The sequence below is a fragment of the Xenopus laevis genome, chromosome 8S, assembly GCF_017654675.1.
Source record: "Xenopus laevis strain J_2021 chromosome 8S, Xenopus_laevis_v10.1, whole genome shotgun sequence".
NCBI classification, from domain to species: Eukaryota; Metazoa; Chordata; class Amphibia; order Anura; family Pipidae; genus Xenopus; species Xenopus laevis.
Window position 1 is genome coordinate 88,052,067 of NC_054386.1, and position 17,762 is coordinate 88,069,828.

General features: G+C 43.1%; 2 protein-coding genes across 6 annotated transcripts in view; one reads left to right on the plus strand and one right to left on the minus strand.

The window, feature by feature from the left end:
- The window catches only part of LOC108700312, a 782,191-nt gene that overhangs the window by 467,794 nt on the left and 296,635 nt on the right, over positions 1-17,762 (minus strand). The window lies entirely within an intron of this gene.
- The window catches only part of npas3.S (neuronal PAS domain protein 3 S homeolog), a 334,397-nt gene that overhangs the window by 264,734 nt on the left and 51,901 nt on the right, over positions 1-17,762 (plus strand). For 4 of the 5 annotated variants that reach the window (XM_018233393.2, XM_041575378.1, XM_041575380.1 and 1 more), the window contains one exon: positions 11,297-11,386. The exons of the other annotated variant lie outside the window; for it this stretch is intronic. In XM_018233393.2, coding sequence (XP_018088882.2) covers positions 11,297-11,386 — 90 coding nt within the window. The remainder of the gene's footprint in view (positions 1-11,296; positions 11,387-17,762) is intronic. 5 annotated transcript variants of the gene reach the window in all.

Genomic DNA, 17,762 nt, shown 5'->3' on the forward strand with positions numbered 1-17,762 from the left:
CTGCAAGTAGAACAATGAATGCAGCAATCTGATTGGTTGCCATGGGTTATTGCCCATGGGCAAATTTGCCCAGTGTTGATAAATGACCCCCACAGGCTGAAGATCGTGTGAGCACTTACTAGACGGTGGGAGTTCACTCCCTCTGTCTGCACCAGATCTATAGTTCCACCCTTCTGTCTGTTCTCACACTTCAATTGTGGACTTTCATAATTCTATCTTCGCTCAGCTTGTGTCTGACCTTTTGCCTCCAATCCAATCTGGTTAGATACCTGCACTGTGACCTTTATAGACGGAATGTCAGCAGCCCCTCACTCTCCCAGAGCTGTCGACACTACCCCTCCTTTACTTCAGAGCATTTAATCCCTTTGTTTCTATACCAGATCGCATGGCAGTTTACCAACAAGATTATTATTGAGGGTAACTATCAGTGCACCATCTTGCAAAAGGGGCAGCATAACTTAATCCTACATATCTGGCATTCCTGTATGGTGGCCACAGTAGATGTTCATCGTACAGGTATGGGACCTGTTATCCAGAATGCTTGGGACCTGGGGTTTTCCAGATAACGGATCTTTCTGTAATTTGGATCTCCATACCTTGTCTATTAGAAAATCATATAAACATTAAATAAACCCAATAGGCTGGTTCTGCTTCCAATAAGGATTAATTATATCTTATTTGGGATTAAGTACATAGTACTGTTTTATTATTACACAGAAAAAGGAAATCATTTTGTTAAAATTTGCAATATTTTATTATTATAGACAGTGGCAGAACTACCAGGGGAGCAGAGGGTGCGATTGGACCAGGGGCCACTCCCCCTCAGGCTCAGTACCGATGTAGCCAGTAAGAAGATCACGCCCCCCCCGCACCCTTGCCCATCCCAGATAGTTATATTACTGATTATTGAGTCTATGGGAGACAGCCTTTCCATAATTCAGAGCTTTCTGGATAACGGGTTTCCGGTAGGGATGCACTGAATCCAGGATTCGGGATTTGGCCAGGATTCTGCCTTTTTCAGACAGGATATGAGCATTTATACAAAAAACAACCAATCAAAAATGCTCATATCCAGTGGCGGACATCAGAGTCCATGACTAAGTGCCCTGAGTGGTGCAAAATGCGTAGGGTGGATAGAGATGCAGATATACAGATTTAACTTTGTACAAATAAAATTATTTTTTAACTGATCTTCTCTGGCCCTGCTTTTTCTACACATCTTTTGTCGCACCACTCCCTAAAGCCGGGGGTCTGGGGCTAGTGCACTTGGACCACATTCACTATTTGGTGAGTCATTTACAATTTATTCTGGAGCACCATCTTTCTTCCAACCATTGACATTATCCCCAGCTTGACACTGTACCCTAATGTAGACAATAATGTTGTCGCCGGATGACTGACATCTGCCCGTCGATCATTGATTGTCACTGTCATCGTCATCGTGCACAGACAGACTCAAAAAGTCCACAGGTCCCTTTCCCACCCTACCCATCAAGGCTTCGAGGATCGGCAGTGGAGCTGACAGCTACCGTACATCATTGTAGCAGAATACAATATGAAAGTCAGCTAAGAGCTTCAAACACCTAAGAAAACCCAAGCAGAGTAAAAGAGACAAGTGATTAGCGCGGGGGAAGAAGGGAAATTGCTGCAGATCCTATCAGTGAGGCAGCTCAGTGTGCTGTACTGCCGGTATCCTTCAAGGTGCTTTTGAGATTCCAGAGAGATGTATGGGCCACTTAACCTGTATCAAACCCAAGACAAAGAGTACTCAGCTCCTCCGTTGGAGAATGTGTCAAGAGCTGCTCGCACAGCAGACAAATGCCTCTCTGGGCCACTAAGTACTGCGTTTGTGTGATCCGTATCTCCTCATTCAGTCTGATACAGAGCAGTAACCCTGTATCTGCCTGGATAAAGTGCTTCTTCCCTGTGCCATACAGAATGGAGGTAATCAGAGCAGGCTGTCTATGGTAATAGGAATTAGAAAAGTGCAGCAAGGGTCTGCTCACAAGGTTATTCTTATAGGGATTCCACCATGATTTTTATGATGTCGTTTTTATTAATAACTGACACTGTTTACACTGCAAATAATTCACTCTACAATATAAAATTCCATTCTTGAACCAGCAAGTGTTAACGTTTTTTTTAGTTGTAATATTGGTGTGTAGGTGCATCTCAGGTCATTTTGCCTGGTCATGTGCTTTCAGAAAGAGCCTGCACTTTAGGATGGAACTGCTTTCTGGCAGGCTGTTGTTTCTCCTACTTAATGTAACTGAATGTGTGACAGTGCGACCTGGATTTTACTATTGAGTGCTGTTCTTAGATCTACCAGAGAGCTGTTATCTTGTGTTAGAGAGCTGCTAACTGGTTACCTTGTTCTTTTGTTAGGCTGCTGGGGGGGAAAGGGAGGGGGTGATATCACTTCAACTTGCAGTACAGCAGTAAAGAGTGATTGAAGTTTATCAGAGCACAAGTCACATGACTGGGGGCAGCTGGGAAACTGACAATATATCTAGCCCCATGTCAGATTTCAAAATTAAATACAAATTTAAAGGTTTAAATATAAATCTAAATATAAATTTAAAGATTTAAAAATAAATCTGTTTGCTATTTTGAGAAATGCATTTCAGTGCAGAATTCTGCTGGAGCAGCACTATTAACTGATGTGTTTTCAAAGAAAAACAATTTTTTCCAATGACAGTATCCCTTTAACTGGGTATGCCCTTCCACTTAGCCGTGCAAGAGGACATTAGAAAGTCCGGACCACTTCTATCTGATCAGATCTCCCTGAATTCTAAATATCAATCTTATATAAATGGGCAAAGACCCTGGGGCAAATTCACTAACAATCGTAGTTTCGCCAGGCGCAACTTCGCCAGCGCTTCGCAAATTCACTAAAATCCGAAGTTGCGCACAGGGGTAGCGTAAGGTTGCGAAGTTGCGCTAGCGTTGATTCGCTAAGTGAAGCGAAGTTACGCTAGCGAAGGCTAATTTGCATAGGGCGCCAAATTCAAATTTCAATGGAGGAACACGTATCAGCACTACAAATGCCTAGAAAACCTTCAATTCATCAAATAAAATTTTTATTTTGCCCTACACATGTGCCCACTGTATAGGTAAGTTGCCATGAGTTAGGAAATGTAGGGGGGAAGGAGGGGAGCCCCAAAATTTTTTTCGATCTTTTTCAGCCTATCACCCATAATGTAGAAAACACGCCAGCGTTTTTTGGGACTTAGAAAAAATTTTGACTTTTTTTAAAACAATCCCTATCTACTCTATTGCGCTTCGCCAGGTCTGAGGTGGCAAAGGAAGTCTAGCGTAAAAGGTAGCGTTCAGTACACTGCGCGCGTTAGTGAATTTGCGTAGTTACGTCGCTAGCGAAACTTCGCCAGGCGTAAGGGTGCGAAGTAACACTAGCGAAACTACACCAGCGTTCGTTAGTGAATTTGCGCAGTAACGAAAATGACAAACGCTAGCGAAGTAACGCTAGCGAAGTAACGCTAGCGAAGTAACGCTAGCGAAGTAACGCTAGCGAAGTAACGCTAGCGAAGTAACGCTAGCGTTCGGCGCTTCGGCGCTTAGTGAATTTACCCCCCTGTGTTTTTGCTCTATAAAGAGATATTATGGACCGGAGCCAATATAAATCCCAATTGAATGCCAAGGAATCATCCTGCGGGGCATACATACAATCCAAAGGAAGGTGAACGTCTAAGCACGCTAGAGCTATTTCAGCCGATTAGGCAATGGGCAGAACACAAAATCAATTAAATTATTATCAGCAGGCTATTCTGTGAATCTGTGTGTCTTAATTATGAGACATGACTAATTACCAAGAGACAAAAGAGAGACTTAGCTTCAGAGATCTATATTGAAAGAAGTGGAACCAGAACATTGCTGGCACCTTTAGGAGTTTCATGTTTTTTGTTTGGTAAAAACCTCATAATATAAAGTTATATGCAGGCTATGGTTGGAGGGAAGAGTTGATTGGGTGCAGCTTTGAGATAGAAGATTTTTAGCAACCAGTATTCATATTAATGAAGCAAGTTGATGGTATGGTGAGCTTGGCATGTGGAGGTATCTGCATGGTCTGTCTGATTGGACTCCTGGCTAGTTGCCATATAAGTTGCTCGCTGGAGTTACGGATCTTTTCCTGATTTGTCAGTTTATATGGGGAATTATACACATTAGAGCAAGCAATAAAAATATACGGTCTGGCCTCAGAATTGTGCTTAAACATTAGAAGTAAAGTAGTACTTACACACAAATCATTACCACCACCAAATCCCCATTTAGTTTCCTCTGCTTCCCACACTTCAGTCCAGTTGTGTTCATGCAAATAGACCAGTAAAGCTTGGTCAGAATTATATTGAATACAGGGGAGAGAGTTGAATCAGTGGTACAGGCTGATACATTAGATAGATTTAAGAAGGGGTTGGATGGTGTTTAGCAAGTGAGGGAATACAGGGTTATGGGAGATAGCTCATAGTACAAGTTGATCCAGGGACTGGTCCCATTGCCATTTTGGAGTCAGGAAGGAATTTTTCCCCCTCTGAGGCAAATTGGAGAGGCTTCAGATGGGTTTTTTGCCTTCCATTGGATCAACTAGCAGTTAGGCAGTTAGCGGCAATGTAGCTGCCAGTAATTGTAAGCCCTTGCCCTCCAGGGGAAACTTACCTTTTGTTCATCATCTTGCCCTTTTTTGTGACACAACCCCCGTGACTCCGCCCCTTTTGCATCAAGGCCCGCCCATTTGGTGGGTGGTAAAAAAATTTTAAAAAAGGTGGCAACCCTATTGGCAGCTGTAGGAGAGAGCACCAAAACATTACCTGGCTAGGGCCTCTGTAGTGCTACTGTGTCTCAATGGGGTATATTTACTGTGTGACTCAAAGGGGTATATTTACTGTGTGACTCAATGGGGTATATTTACTGTGTCTCAATGGGGTATATTTACTGTGTGACTCAACGGGGTATATTTACTGTGTCTCAATGGGGTGTATTTGCTGTGTGACTCAATGGGGTATATTTATCAAAGATTGAAGTTAGAGGTCGCCACAGGCCTCTACAGTGAAATTCTGTCACTCTCCATTCATTTCTATGGGATTTTTAAAAGAGTATTTATCAATGGGTGAAAGTGAAAGTTCATGCTTTGATAAATGCGCCTTTCAAAATCCCTTAGAAATGAATGGAGAGAGGGGGAATTTCACTCTGTGGCGATCTCTAACTTCACTCTTTGATAAATATACCCCATAGAATCCATATGAATATACTCTACACTGGCTTGTGTAGTCCAATAGTTCTGTATACTGAGAGCATTTTCTGTGCTCTTCCACACAGGAGGCCTTGATATCATATCCAACACATTTGCTCCATCTCAGTCACGTACATATCTTGTCCAATCTTTACCCATGTCACAAAACTATTCAATTATAAAGGCAGATAGACCCCAGTGTCCCCCGGCTATACAGGCGTACAAATAAGCGCGCAATCAAAAACGGCAATTACCTCTGGAATTCAGTGTAAACAGACCTATAATCAGACAACAAACAGAGCTGTTTAGAATGCTTCCCTCACCGCACAGCGCGTGGGGCAATTTCCCTTTATTTATCTTCAGCTGCTCTACAAAAACCGAGCAAGGGCATTCATGCAATTAACATAATTACTGCACATAGGCCGGGTCCTAAGTGGATTCTCTCTGGAGCTCCCTTAACACATGCTCCAAGCTGCCTTTATCCCCCCTCCTCCTTTCAGCTTCTTCATCATTCACAGCATCAGTGCTCATCTGCTTCTCAGAGTACCAGAGGTAGCCATGGTAGCCATGGCTATGGAGACCAGAGAAATGGCAGAGAGTGCAGTAACACAAGTGGACAAGCTGGAAGCAGATTGCAAGCTCACTACCAAGATGTGGTGCACTGAAAAGTGGCGAAAATGTACCCATGCACCACATAGAACTGGCACTGGTAACCTTTGGTCCTCCAGTTCACATTAAACACAGTGGGGCAGATTCACTTAAGTGCGAAGTGGCAGATGCTAGCGAAAATTCACTAACAGGCATAGAGGACATTTTGCTAGCGAACAAGACTGACGCTAGCGTTCGTACCCTATCAACAGGCAACTTTTCACTCTGGCGAACGGTCGTTACTAGTGATGGGCGAATAAATTCGCCTGGCACAAATTCGCGACCTAAGCACAAGAGTACTAATGAAGTTTTGCTAGGCAGAAATGAACGCTAGCGAAAATTCACTATGAAATTCTCGCACTGCCGAAGTAACGCTAGCGAAAAGTCCGGCTGCTGAGATGCAATTTTTGTGAATTAGCGTAGTGGCAACTAATTTGCGCCTGGTGAAGTGGCATGGAGTGTGTTGCCCCAGTAGGTATGGGAAGGCATTTAAAAGTGAGTCATATTGGCCACGCCATATGGACCATAAAAAGAATTCGAACGGCACACAGGACTAATTGCAAGCAAGATTGCCTTTGCGTGTTTAATGCGGAGTGCAGGTTTCGGGATCACTTGAAGGGGTGCACTTTAAGAATGTTGGTCATGGGTTCTAGGCTGGGGTTTGCCCTTAGATGATGGGATGGGTGAGCACTTTTGTTGGCCATGAGTGATGGTTCCTGGGGTTCTATTTAAGTACCTTACCCATCAGTGTTGGATTAAGGGGTCCTCTTTAGAGGGGTGTTCTTGTAGAGTGTTGTGCATGGCTGGTTGGTTGGTGCTCTATTAAAGTGTTATATAACAGTGGGCTGTGGACAGAGCCTAGCCTCTGCGTTCAATACTTGTATTACAGTCAATAATGTGTTTTGTTGCCAAGTAATACCATTCTCCTATAATATTCTGTTTTGTTCTTTTTCCGATGTTTATCAGAAGTGGAAAGATTGCAGCTCCCTGCCCCCCCCCCATCCTTTTCATAGATAGATTGAGGCTGCCGCTCCCCCTTCCTCCTGCTTACCCCCACATTACTGGTCAGTACAGCCACCCAAGGTGACTGTTATCACTTAATTAAATCCTTGCACGCTGAGATGAAAAAACAACAGTGCTCATTCATTCATAACCTGAGGAGAGAGGCCTGTCCTCCCTCCCTTCCCTCTCTGCCTTATCCCTCCATTCCCTCCCTCCATCCCTCTCTGTCCCTTGCCGATCCTCTCGCTCCCTCTTGTTTCTGCCAGGCAGGGAGTCTGGAGCCTCTTAATACTAATGTCTGGCATCACATGCCCTCTGTTTTTATTTTACTGTCTCCCTTTGCTCAGGCAGCCATGATGTGTCTCCTGTATGCTATAAACTATCATTTTTCCCTTTAACTCTCGTTGAGTGCCTATTCCTGAGTATCCTTGTCTGTTGGTTCTTAGCCCAGTTATTACTTAAATAAGCTACACCTATATTCTCAATACCCTGGCAGCGGGAAAAGAAGATCTGATTTGGTCCCATATCAATTCAGTGATGCTGCTGTTATGGCTTTAACCATTGAGCCATTGGGGCCCAGGATTCAGGGCTACTATCCTAGTTACTGCCGACTAATTCAGTGGCTTCGCTTTTTTTTCTGTCCTGGCATCTGTTGTGTATTCATCAGACTAGACCTCCACTCTCTTGGGTATTTCCACAGGGCTGCACATGGTGTGAGCATGGGTATTCAACACATGTTCCACATTTTAGGGGACTCTTGGCATCTGTTGGGGCTGTCAGTTGGGTTGACATGAAATGTAAATCACCAGTAAAACCAAGAAGTGAAATGTATTTATTTGATTTGACATAACAGTTCTTTTTTTATGTAGAAAAGCAAAAGTCCTCTTTTTATGAGTGTGTTTATTATTATTATGATGTAACAGCCATCCTTTATTCCTTGTCTTCACATGATATATTGGGTTCAATGAAGTCTTAAAAGCCCATATAATACACAAATGGTGCAGCATTTAGTTGTATTTAAGAAAGACTTACTTTATGGACCCTAAACTGCATATGCCAGTTCCCCCCTTCAAAACAGATCAAGGGCCCTAGGTTGGGCAACATTGATTTAGAAGTCAAACTATCGGAATCTTGCTCCATTGTTCTTAATATTCCCACCCTTGCTAGCTGCAGTTGCTTCTCCAAGGGACCATGACACAATATGTGAGGCCCAGGGCAATCCCTCCAGCACAAAGACATTTCTCCAGATTATCGTTGGACTACTAGTGATTTTTTTAGAAGATTGTTGCTGAGAAGGCCCTCCCAAAATGAGAAATGCATAGAAAAATATCCCTCTTCCCAGCAACGGAAAGACATAAATATCCTGCCTTTTACCAGCAACTACATATAAATGTGACAAAGAATTGTTTTAATCCAAAGAAATTGTAGCGTTGGCAGAGTTTAATAAAGGAAGATCTGCTTATTTGGTGAGGTTGCAAAACAAGTGGATTTTTGCCAAATATGGATGCCCACACACTGGACCAAATTGAACTGGACAAATCATTAGAATCCCCAGGCCAAATGATCAGATTATAATGCAGCCCTATGGAGACCCTTAAATCTCTTTTCAGTGATGCAGTCTTTGTCCAATGGGAATTTCAAACCTTCCTGATAGATATCTGCCCAATTTCAGCCAATCCACATACTTTATTAGTCCATGATGCCCTGTCTCTATTTTTCTTATATATTAAGTGTTAGTAAGACTAGATAGTATTAACAATTTATTACAGAGTTTTATCAACATCTTTTTAATTCAGTCTTGACCTTGGATGTATGAAGTTGCCCCATATTATTGTTAGCATGAAGAAAATCTAAATTTGGTTGTTTTGTTCATGAGTACAGTTAGCAGCAGTTTGTATCTACTAGACAAAGGAAGCTGACCCATTTGCCCCCATGTTATTTATGGTGAGGGGTGTAACTGCAGAGGAAGCAGACCCAACAGCTGCAGGGGGACCAGGCAGTATAGTGGGCCCCATGTGGCCCTAATGAGTGAGCAATTTCAATATATATTGGTAAAAACTAGGGATGCACCGAATCCACTATTTTGGATTTGGCCGGCTAATATCTGATCCGAATCTTAATTTGCATATGCAAATTAGGGGTGGTAAGGTAAAAAATTTTTTACTTCCTTGTTTTGTGACAAAACGTCATGAAATTTCCCTCCCACCCCTAATTTGCATATGCAAATTAGGATTCAGATTCGGTTCGGCCTGGCAGAAGGATACGGCCAAATCCTGCTGAAAAAGGCTGAATCCTGGACGAATCCCGAACCAAATCCTGGATTCGGTACATCCTTGGTAAAAGCCTTTGGATATGTTGGGGGGGGGCCTAAAATTCATTTGCTATGTGGCCCAGTAACATCTAGTTACGCCACTGACTAGAACCCAATTTTAGTCAAGTGAAATGTTCTGATACAATAGTCAATAATATTAGAATTAGATACATAAATTCTAACCTTCTTCATTCTTTATTCATTCTTGTCATGAAGAAGAAACCCTGTTGTAGACAGTGGCGGAACTACCGGGGGGGGGCAGGGGGTGCGAGCGGGCCCGCACCCCCTCAGGGCCCCCGGCAGCGCCGCAAGCCACTGAAATCCCCAGTAAAATCGGCCGTATGGAGGGGGGGGGTCCCGGCTGCGCGTCACGCACCAGGGCCCGCCCCCCTCTAGGAACGCTGCTGGTTGTAGACTGATATTCTGCTTATATAATGTTTTAACCTAGTGAAGTATTGGGCAGTCTAGGCAAAGGAATACCGGCCACTGTCACATACCTGACAACTGTCACATACCTGACAACAATAATCAATTCTTTTGAGAGTCCTAAAGCTTGGCCTGGGTGCAGGGCAGGATTTGGCAAAAAGGGGTTGGGTTATGGTCATGTTTGAAAGTGTTCTGGGCATGTAGCAATATTGATGTCTACATGTGACCAGGGGTGTTTAGTAGAGTCACAAAAAGGATTCCTGATTCCCCAGCCTCTCCAGTCAAATAGCGTGGTGTTCGGAAAAGAGGTCGGCACCTCTCCAATATACATAGAGACGAAAAATTCACCAGACACTCAACAGCAAGTGAAGCGGGGCGGACCCCTGCGTGTTTATTAAAGTCTTTTGATGTAACGTTTCGGGGGTGGGCCCCTTCGTCTCTGTGTTTAGTAGAGTGCCTAACTGGCTGGTAGGAGCCTCTATGCCAGGTAACCCTTAGCCTATGTGTTAGGGCTTGATAAAGAACAAGTCCAAAGTTATTGAGTAAAAATAGAGAAGTAAATGAAATAAGACAAATAGCAGTAAAGCACTAGACCATCAGGGCAGGTGGAAAAGAATAAAGTTTATAAAACAGGGCAGGCAGCAATCACAAATAATTCCAGATAAAATAATGGAGGATAAGGACTGGGTATGAAGAAACTTATAGACATTGCTCTCGGGAACAGGAGGTCTAAACTCAATGATCCAGCACAGGGTGGAAAGAGCACAAAGGAGAACAAAAGCCCCCCATCAATGGCTCCACTCCATTCCTTCCCTGCACAATGTGTTACTCTCACAAGCTTTTTTGCGCCTCCAACACAGTTGAGTATACTCAATTAAAGTTGATCTGGACCTTCCTCTAGATTTGCATGCTTCATCCAGAAGAAGATCTGAAACAGCACCTGCAAACTCTGTATTTTTAAAGCTAAAAGTTGCAAACCTTTTCCATTAATATCATGATATCTATTAATTGTGTTTATAATATCACTCGTGCGTGTCTGTAGAGGGCACATTTAGGCTTTGGGAAACGTTCTCCGCTTATCACAACTTCCTGCTCTACTAGTGTCTGTCGTGAGTGGGATTTAAGACACAGCATAGTAATGTACAGCATAGACTCGGGGTTGAGAAATCTACTTTTTTAGTTTATGAAAAAAGTCAATAAAGGAATTTGCAGTCCTGTGTGGTTGCAGCTGTCCAATATATGTGATAGTAATGGGCCATCCTGGATAACAATATTGTTAATGAAAAGGACAACTGTATAGTGGCAGCTAATACTGTTTGTGACTGTCGTTCCCATTCCTAGCATTGATATTATGCTTCTTCAGCACCTTTGCATGCCTTTTTCGTTCTGCTATTGTCTGCCCTCATGCTATGTCTGTCTCGCTCTCCCTGTAACTGTCTCTTCCTTCTCTGTCAAAGATGGAGGGAGCCCTGGGGACTGAGAATTAAATTGGCCAGTTAGATGTCTTCTGCTTAATATAAAAGCAGCCATGCTGATTTTTCTTGGGGACCCCAAACAAATGCATCAGCTGTCTGACTCGGCCCATGGCTCTCTCCTTTTTTCATGGGATTGTCTCTCCTCCCTGCTTCTCCGTTTGTGACTGTCTCTTGTTCTTTTCCCTGCAGTCTCTGGACGGATTTGTATTTGCACTAAACCAAGAAGGAAAGTTTTTGTACATTTCGGAGACTGTGTCCATCTACCTTGGCTTGTCTCAGGTGAGTGTCCCTCATCTGTCACCTCACGTTCACACACCATCCCAAATAATTGCCCGGTGGGGGGAGGGCATAAAACACAGTATGAGAGAATAAACAAGTGACTCCCAACAGGAGGGATACTGTGCATTGTACTTCATGCTAGGGTACAATATTATAATCACACAAAATAATATAGTTTTTACTTAATCCAAGGGCGTTCTGACAAGGAGCAGAGGTCCCCTTCTTTCCAGGTCCCCTTCTTGCCATGTGCTAAGGGCACTCCAGCTAACAGAATAGACATGGGAGCTCAGACCTATTGCATAACACAAGGTGAGGGCACATTTACTGAGATACACAGTTCTGTTGCCTCGTGTCACCCATCGTTCTGTAAATGCATAAAGAGATGCACATAAAACCCCTGTCTCCTGTCCCTGTGTGTGCTGTTGGCTTGTCTGCATGGTACCTGTGCTTTAGTTAGAAGTTAGCGGGCACTATCCAGCTAAATATGCATCGTTTCCTTTCTCCCATTGGGCCATTGCCCTCTGCCCAGGGTGACTTGGGTAGGTTCAACACAGTGTTAGTTGGCGTTCCCTGGCGCCCCATTATCGGCTGCTCTTGGCAAGACACTGTGCTACGGGACCTGACACTGTCACTGCTGTCTGCCCAACTGTCCCATTAAAAAAAAGGCCCAGCAGAGCGATACCTGCAGTGCATCCTAATGTATAGAGAATGGGGAGATGTGACTCTGACCTGAAGAGCATACTCTCCACTTTGTATGCTCTGGTAGGTATAGAGCGGATCCAATTCAGCCATATCTGCCTTCGCTGCTGCCACATATAAATCACGGGGTTCAAAGTAAAGATGCCAAGGTAAAATGATTAGAAATGTACAAGTTACTAAGTGTGATTCATGCAATTATATACAGTTCTGATGGAGAATGATCGTTGTGCATACACAATGGCTGTTAGGGATGTTATGTGAGTAAATGGAGCAGGGCATCTCACTTCTGCTTACCTTTTTACAGAAGGTTGAACACAAAAAAATATTCTTTAAAGCATTCTCTCTTATTTTGGGCATTACCCTCATCATCATTAAAGAGGTTGTTCACCTTTGAGTTAACTTTTAGTTAGGGATGCACCGAATCCACTATTTCCTTCGCGAAAGATTCTTTCGAGAGTGAAATTCAGAGACAATTAGCATTTGGTTTTCACTTTTTATTATTTGTGGTTTTTGGGTTATTTAGCTTTTTATTCAGCACCTCTCCAGTTTGCAATTGCAGCTGTCTGGTTGCTAGGATCCAAATTACATTGGCAACCATGAATTGATTTGAATGAGAGACTGGAATATGAATAGGAGAGGGAATGAATAGATGGAAAGAGTCAGAAGAAGAAGGCAAAAAATGTAAAAACTATGAAAAATAAATAATGAAGACCAATTGAAAAGTTCTATAACATACTAAAAGTTAATGTAAAGGTGAACCACCTCTTTAAAGGTGACCAATTTTGTCTTATGCTGTAAAGATATGAACTGCAATGCAATCGAACTTCCCCAATTATAATTATGCTGCTTGTATTTAGATTCAGTCTAATCTCAGTGTAACCATTTCCTAGTCATCACACAAAAAGATAGAGATCAGTACAGTTTTAACCCCTTTCAATACATTTACAAAAGCTGGGCATTGTCACAAGTCACTTTCAAACATAATTAATTAGATTTAATAGGCTTATGGCACATGTGAGTAGCTGCAGAATCTCCGACTTCAACTGGGTCCTAAATAGATCTTATGGCAGAGATTAGTCGCCTGGCGACAAATCACCTCTTCTTTGGGTGACTAATCTCGCCGAACTGCCTTCTCGCCAGCTAGAATCTAAATCGCCGGCAAGATGGCACTAGGAGCACATCGTTTTCCAATGTCAACCAAAATTGCCTAATGAGGGAACTTTGGGCGACTTCAGGAAACGATTTGATCTGAGTTCCATTCACTTCGCGCAACTTCAGAAAATGAAGCGCTCCGAGTGCCATCCCGCCAGCGATTTAGATTCTAGCCGGCGGGAAGGTAGTTCAAGGAGATTAGTCGCCTGAAGAAGAGGAGATTTGTCATTGGGTGACTAAATCTCCCCGAATCTCCACTTGTGTCTCTGCCCTTATGCTATAGGAGGAAAGGAAAATGTAAGTATGGAGGACACAATGCCCACACAATGGTATAGGGATATGGGTGGATAGAAGGGCTGGAATTGTTTATCATTGGTAGCTTAGATCGTTGCACAAACCTTTGCACTGGGACCTCTGTGTCTTCAGCTGAGTGACAGAATAAGCACCATGTGAGTGCCCGAGAGTGGTGGGAAGGTGTGCAGATAAGTGGTAGTGCTATAGTACTAATTTGCCATCAATAGTGAGATAGTTTATGCAATATGACCAATAATAATAATAATGTGCAGATGTGATGTCACATATAAGCTGCTTATAACTGAGCTTTGAAACCCGTGGAGCACTTTAAATGCACGGCTGCTTTCTTTTTGGGTGCTATTGTCCTATTTGGTCTACCTTCATTGCTGGGCAGTGAAACCCATGAACCATCACAGCACGTCAAACCTCAAGTAAAACTGAACTGTGTATATACCCTAAGGCACTGCTGCTTGATGCTCTCTTGTCTAGTTTTCACCTCAACTCATCAAAGACATTGCACCTACAAAGTTGCTGTCGACTTGCTCTTTGTAAAGTGTAAGGATCACCTCATTTTTCTTGAACTTTCTATCTTGAACTGCAGATTCAAAACTTTTTTTGGGGGGTCTCATGTTGCCTCTAAAATCAGGCACCAAGCACTATCTGTTCTAGTACATCTTCCTTTCCATTAAACCAGGCTGTTGGGAAACTTTTTGGTCCATGCTTAGCCACTGCCTTTGTTTACAATTATATTGGAAATATAATTTTATTTTATGGGATTCAGTATTTTCACAATCCATACATCTTGCTCTTGTTTCAATTCTCAATACTTCTTTAAAACAAAAGGAATGTGGAAATTAACTGCAAACCTTTAAGATCTTCCTAGTCAAGGAAGCCTAGTCACAGTGTTAGTCAAAAAAATTAGGCTGTTGGGTCGTAGGGCCCAATGATCGGATCAGAATGGAGGCCATACAGGCAGTTGAATTGCGGGGCCACATCAACGAAAAGATTCGGCTGCGATCCGACGGAATTTCTTACCCTGCCCGATCGGCATCAGGGTAAGAAATCCCGTCGGATCGTGGTCGCATCTTTTCGTTGATGTGGTCCCGCAATTCGTCCGCCCATATGGACATTGGACCCTTGGGCCCATGATCGGATCAGCCCTAAATCGCCCACCTCAATGTGGGCATATCGGGGAGAGATCATCGACATCGTCAAACGAGAGGATCTTCTTGTGTATGGCCACCTTAATTCAATATCGATCGGGGACGCCCGTCGGATGGCCCCACACACCGGCCAATAAGCTGCTGACTCAGTCTGTCTTCAGCTTTTATCGGCCCGGGTATGGGAGCCTTAATTATTATTTGGATCTTAATATGGGGTCAGCAATCAGATGACCATGAAGAACATTGCAGCAGAGAATAAAGGCAGCCCAGCAGAGTAACAGTAGCCCTAGTAGAACAGCTTATAGCAGTCGTGCAGGAATCCGTCTGTATGATAACAGTATAACCCAGCAGGGAAATGGTGCTCAGAATGATAAAGTGGTACAGTGGGATAGATTTTGAGCAGGTTAATGAGGTGCTTTAACAGGGCTTTGGTGTGAATTATAATCAGAGGAGGAAAGCGTTTTTGTGCTGGTCCTTGCCAAGATGTTTTGATTTTACTCCTCTGTTTATGTCCTGTAAACACAGGTCATGTCATAGCAACTACTGTGCCGTACTGTGTTGATAGTCTATGATAGCTAACTCTCGACAATTTAATATCTGTTGCATCTAGGTAGTAAAATAAACTGTTCTAGTTTTATAGTGACCCTCTGTTCGTACCCCAGTAATAAATAAACAACGTGGCAAGAAATTTCTTTGCCTCTCACTAGTGGCAAGATGGGAATGTGTAGAGCTTATTCCTACTGCATAATAGACCGCTGCTTTGAGAACAGTGAATAAGAGTGGAAACTGCCCTATTACTGCTTCCTATCTTTTTGATAATGCACAATTTCTGTTTCCCAGCATCTCACTATACTGCACCATTACTCCTTACTATTACCCTAGTATGCTGTTCCTTTGCTTCACATGACTTGACTCTACTGCACTATTACTGCTCCTCATCACCCAACAGTATTTGCACTATTACCACTTATCATCCCCCCGCAATATTGCACCATTACTGCTTCTCATCACCAGATAATAATGCACCATTTCCACCTCTCATCGCCACACAATAAGGCAACATTACTGCTTCTCAACACCCCACAATATTGCACTATTACTGTTTCTTATCACCACATAATATCGCATCATTACTGCTCATCATCATCCCGCAATATTGCACTTTTACCGCTTCTCATCACCCCACAATATTACTCTATTACCGCTTCTCAGCCCCAGATAATAATGCACCGTTTCCACCTCTCATCACCGCACAAGAATGCAACATTACTGCTTCTCATCACCCCACAATATTCCACACCTCGAAATATTGCACCATTACTGCTTCTCATCACCCCAAAATATTCCACACCCCAGAATATTGCACTATTACTGCTTCTCGTCACCCCAAAATATTCCACACCCCAGAATATTGCACCATTACTGCTTCTCATCACCCCACCATATTGCATTATTACCACTTCTCATCACCAGACAATAATGCACCATTTCCTCCTCTCACCATCCCACAATATTGCACTATTACCGCTTCTCATCACCCCACAATATTGCACTATTACTGCTTCTCATCACCCCACAATATTGCACTATTATTGCTGCTCATCACCCCACAATATTTCTCACCCCAGAATATTGCACCATTACTGCTTCTCATCACCCCACCATATTGCATTATTACCACTTCTCATCACCATATAATAATGCACCGTTAATACCTCTCATCACCCCGCAATAATGCATCATTGCCGCTTCTCATCACCCCACAATATTCCTCACCCCAGAATATTGCACCATCCTCATTACAGTTTCCTATACTGCACCACATTTCGTCTCCCAGCTGTCCCGCACCCCTATATGAGAGAAAGGTTCAGCTTTCAATGGATGTCATAAGGCTGCTGCCAGTGGAGAGAGCATCTCTGCTTATTGTGGCCTCACAACAGACTTTCTACCAGCTAGGTAGCCCAAATAGTATTAAAAAAAGAAAAAAAAAGTTTATAAAGGAATGGTAGTCCATATGAGAAGTCAAAATTCAACCAGCAGGATAATAATGTGGGCAAAGTGCATTGTGTATGGTGGTGGCATTCTTTAGCCAGTCAAATATGCAGAAGAAAAAGTTGCACGGATAAAAAATAATGCAACAAGGTGATGGTGTGTGTGTCTAGGATAAATTGCAGGGTAATAAAGCATCCCGCCCCCCATGCCCAGCTGCAGGCATCAATCTGCTGTCAGTGCAGTGGCATTTGCCTGTAATTGAGATGTGTGTGTTTTTCTTGTTGAACAGATGGCAGAGCGTGTGTGCTCAGGGAGGCTGCTAAACTATCACTGCTATCCCTGGGCCAACACAGAACCAGCTCCTGTGCCTCCACCATGGGCAAGGAATCCCGTGCCAAGAGAACATATGCCCACGGAAGGGATGTTACGTCTAGGGAATTGTCACATCTGGAAAAACTAGTGCAGTGGCAGAATCAGCCTGATTGAGGGGTGCCCAGAAGCCTCCTTTGCACAGAGCAGTGTACAGCAGCAAAGGGTATGGACAGAAAGCTGAAAACAAAGTCAACCTGTTACAGCACAAAACTAAATACATAAGCTGGAAATATGCCACCAATAGTTAAAGGGAGTTTTGCAGAGGGACAATAAGAGAGCTGATACTGATTATAGCGTAATTAAAGCACCTACACCTCCGTCCATAGACTTCATATAATCCTTTTTTTTAAACATTATTTCCATTTTCTCTGTAATTATAAATCTGTACCTTGTATTTGATTCGATATTATCCAATTTTTTAAACATTATTTCCATTTTTTCTGTAATAACAAATAGGGATGCATCAAATCCACTATTTTGGTTTCGGCCAAACCCCGGAATCCTTCGCGAAAGATGCGACCGAATACCGAACCGAATCCGAATCCTAATTTGCATGTGCAAATTAGGGGAAAACATTTTTTACTTCCTTGTTTTATGACATGTGATTCCCCTGCACGTTGCAAATTAGGATTCGGATTCGGTTCGGCCAGGCTGAAGGATTCAGCCGAATCCCGAACACAATCCTGTATTCAGCGCATCCATAA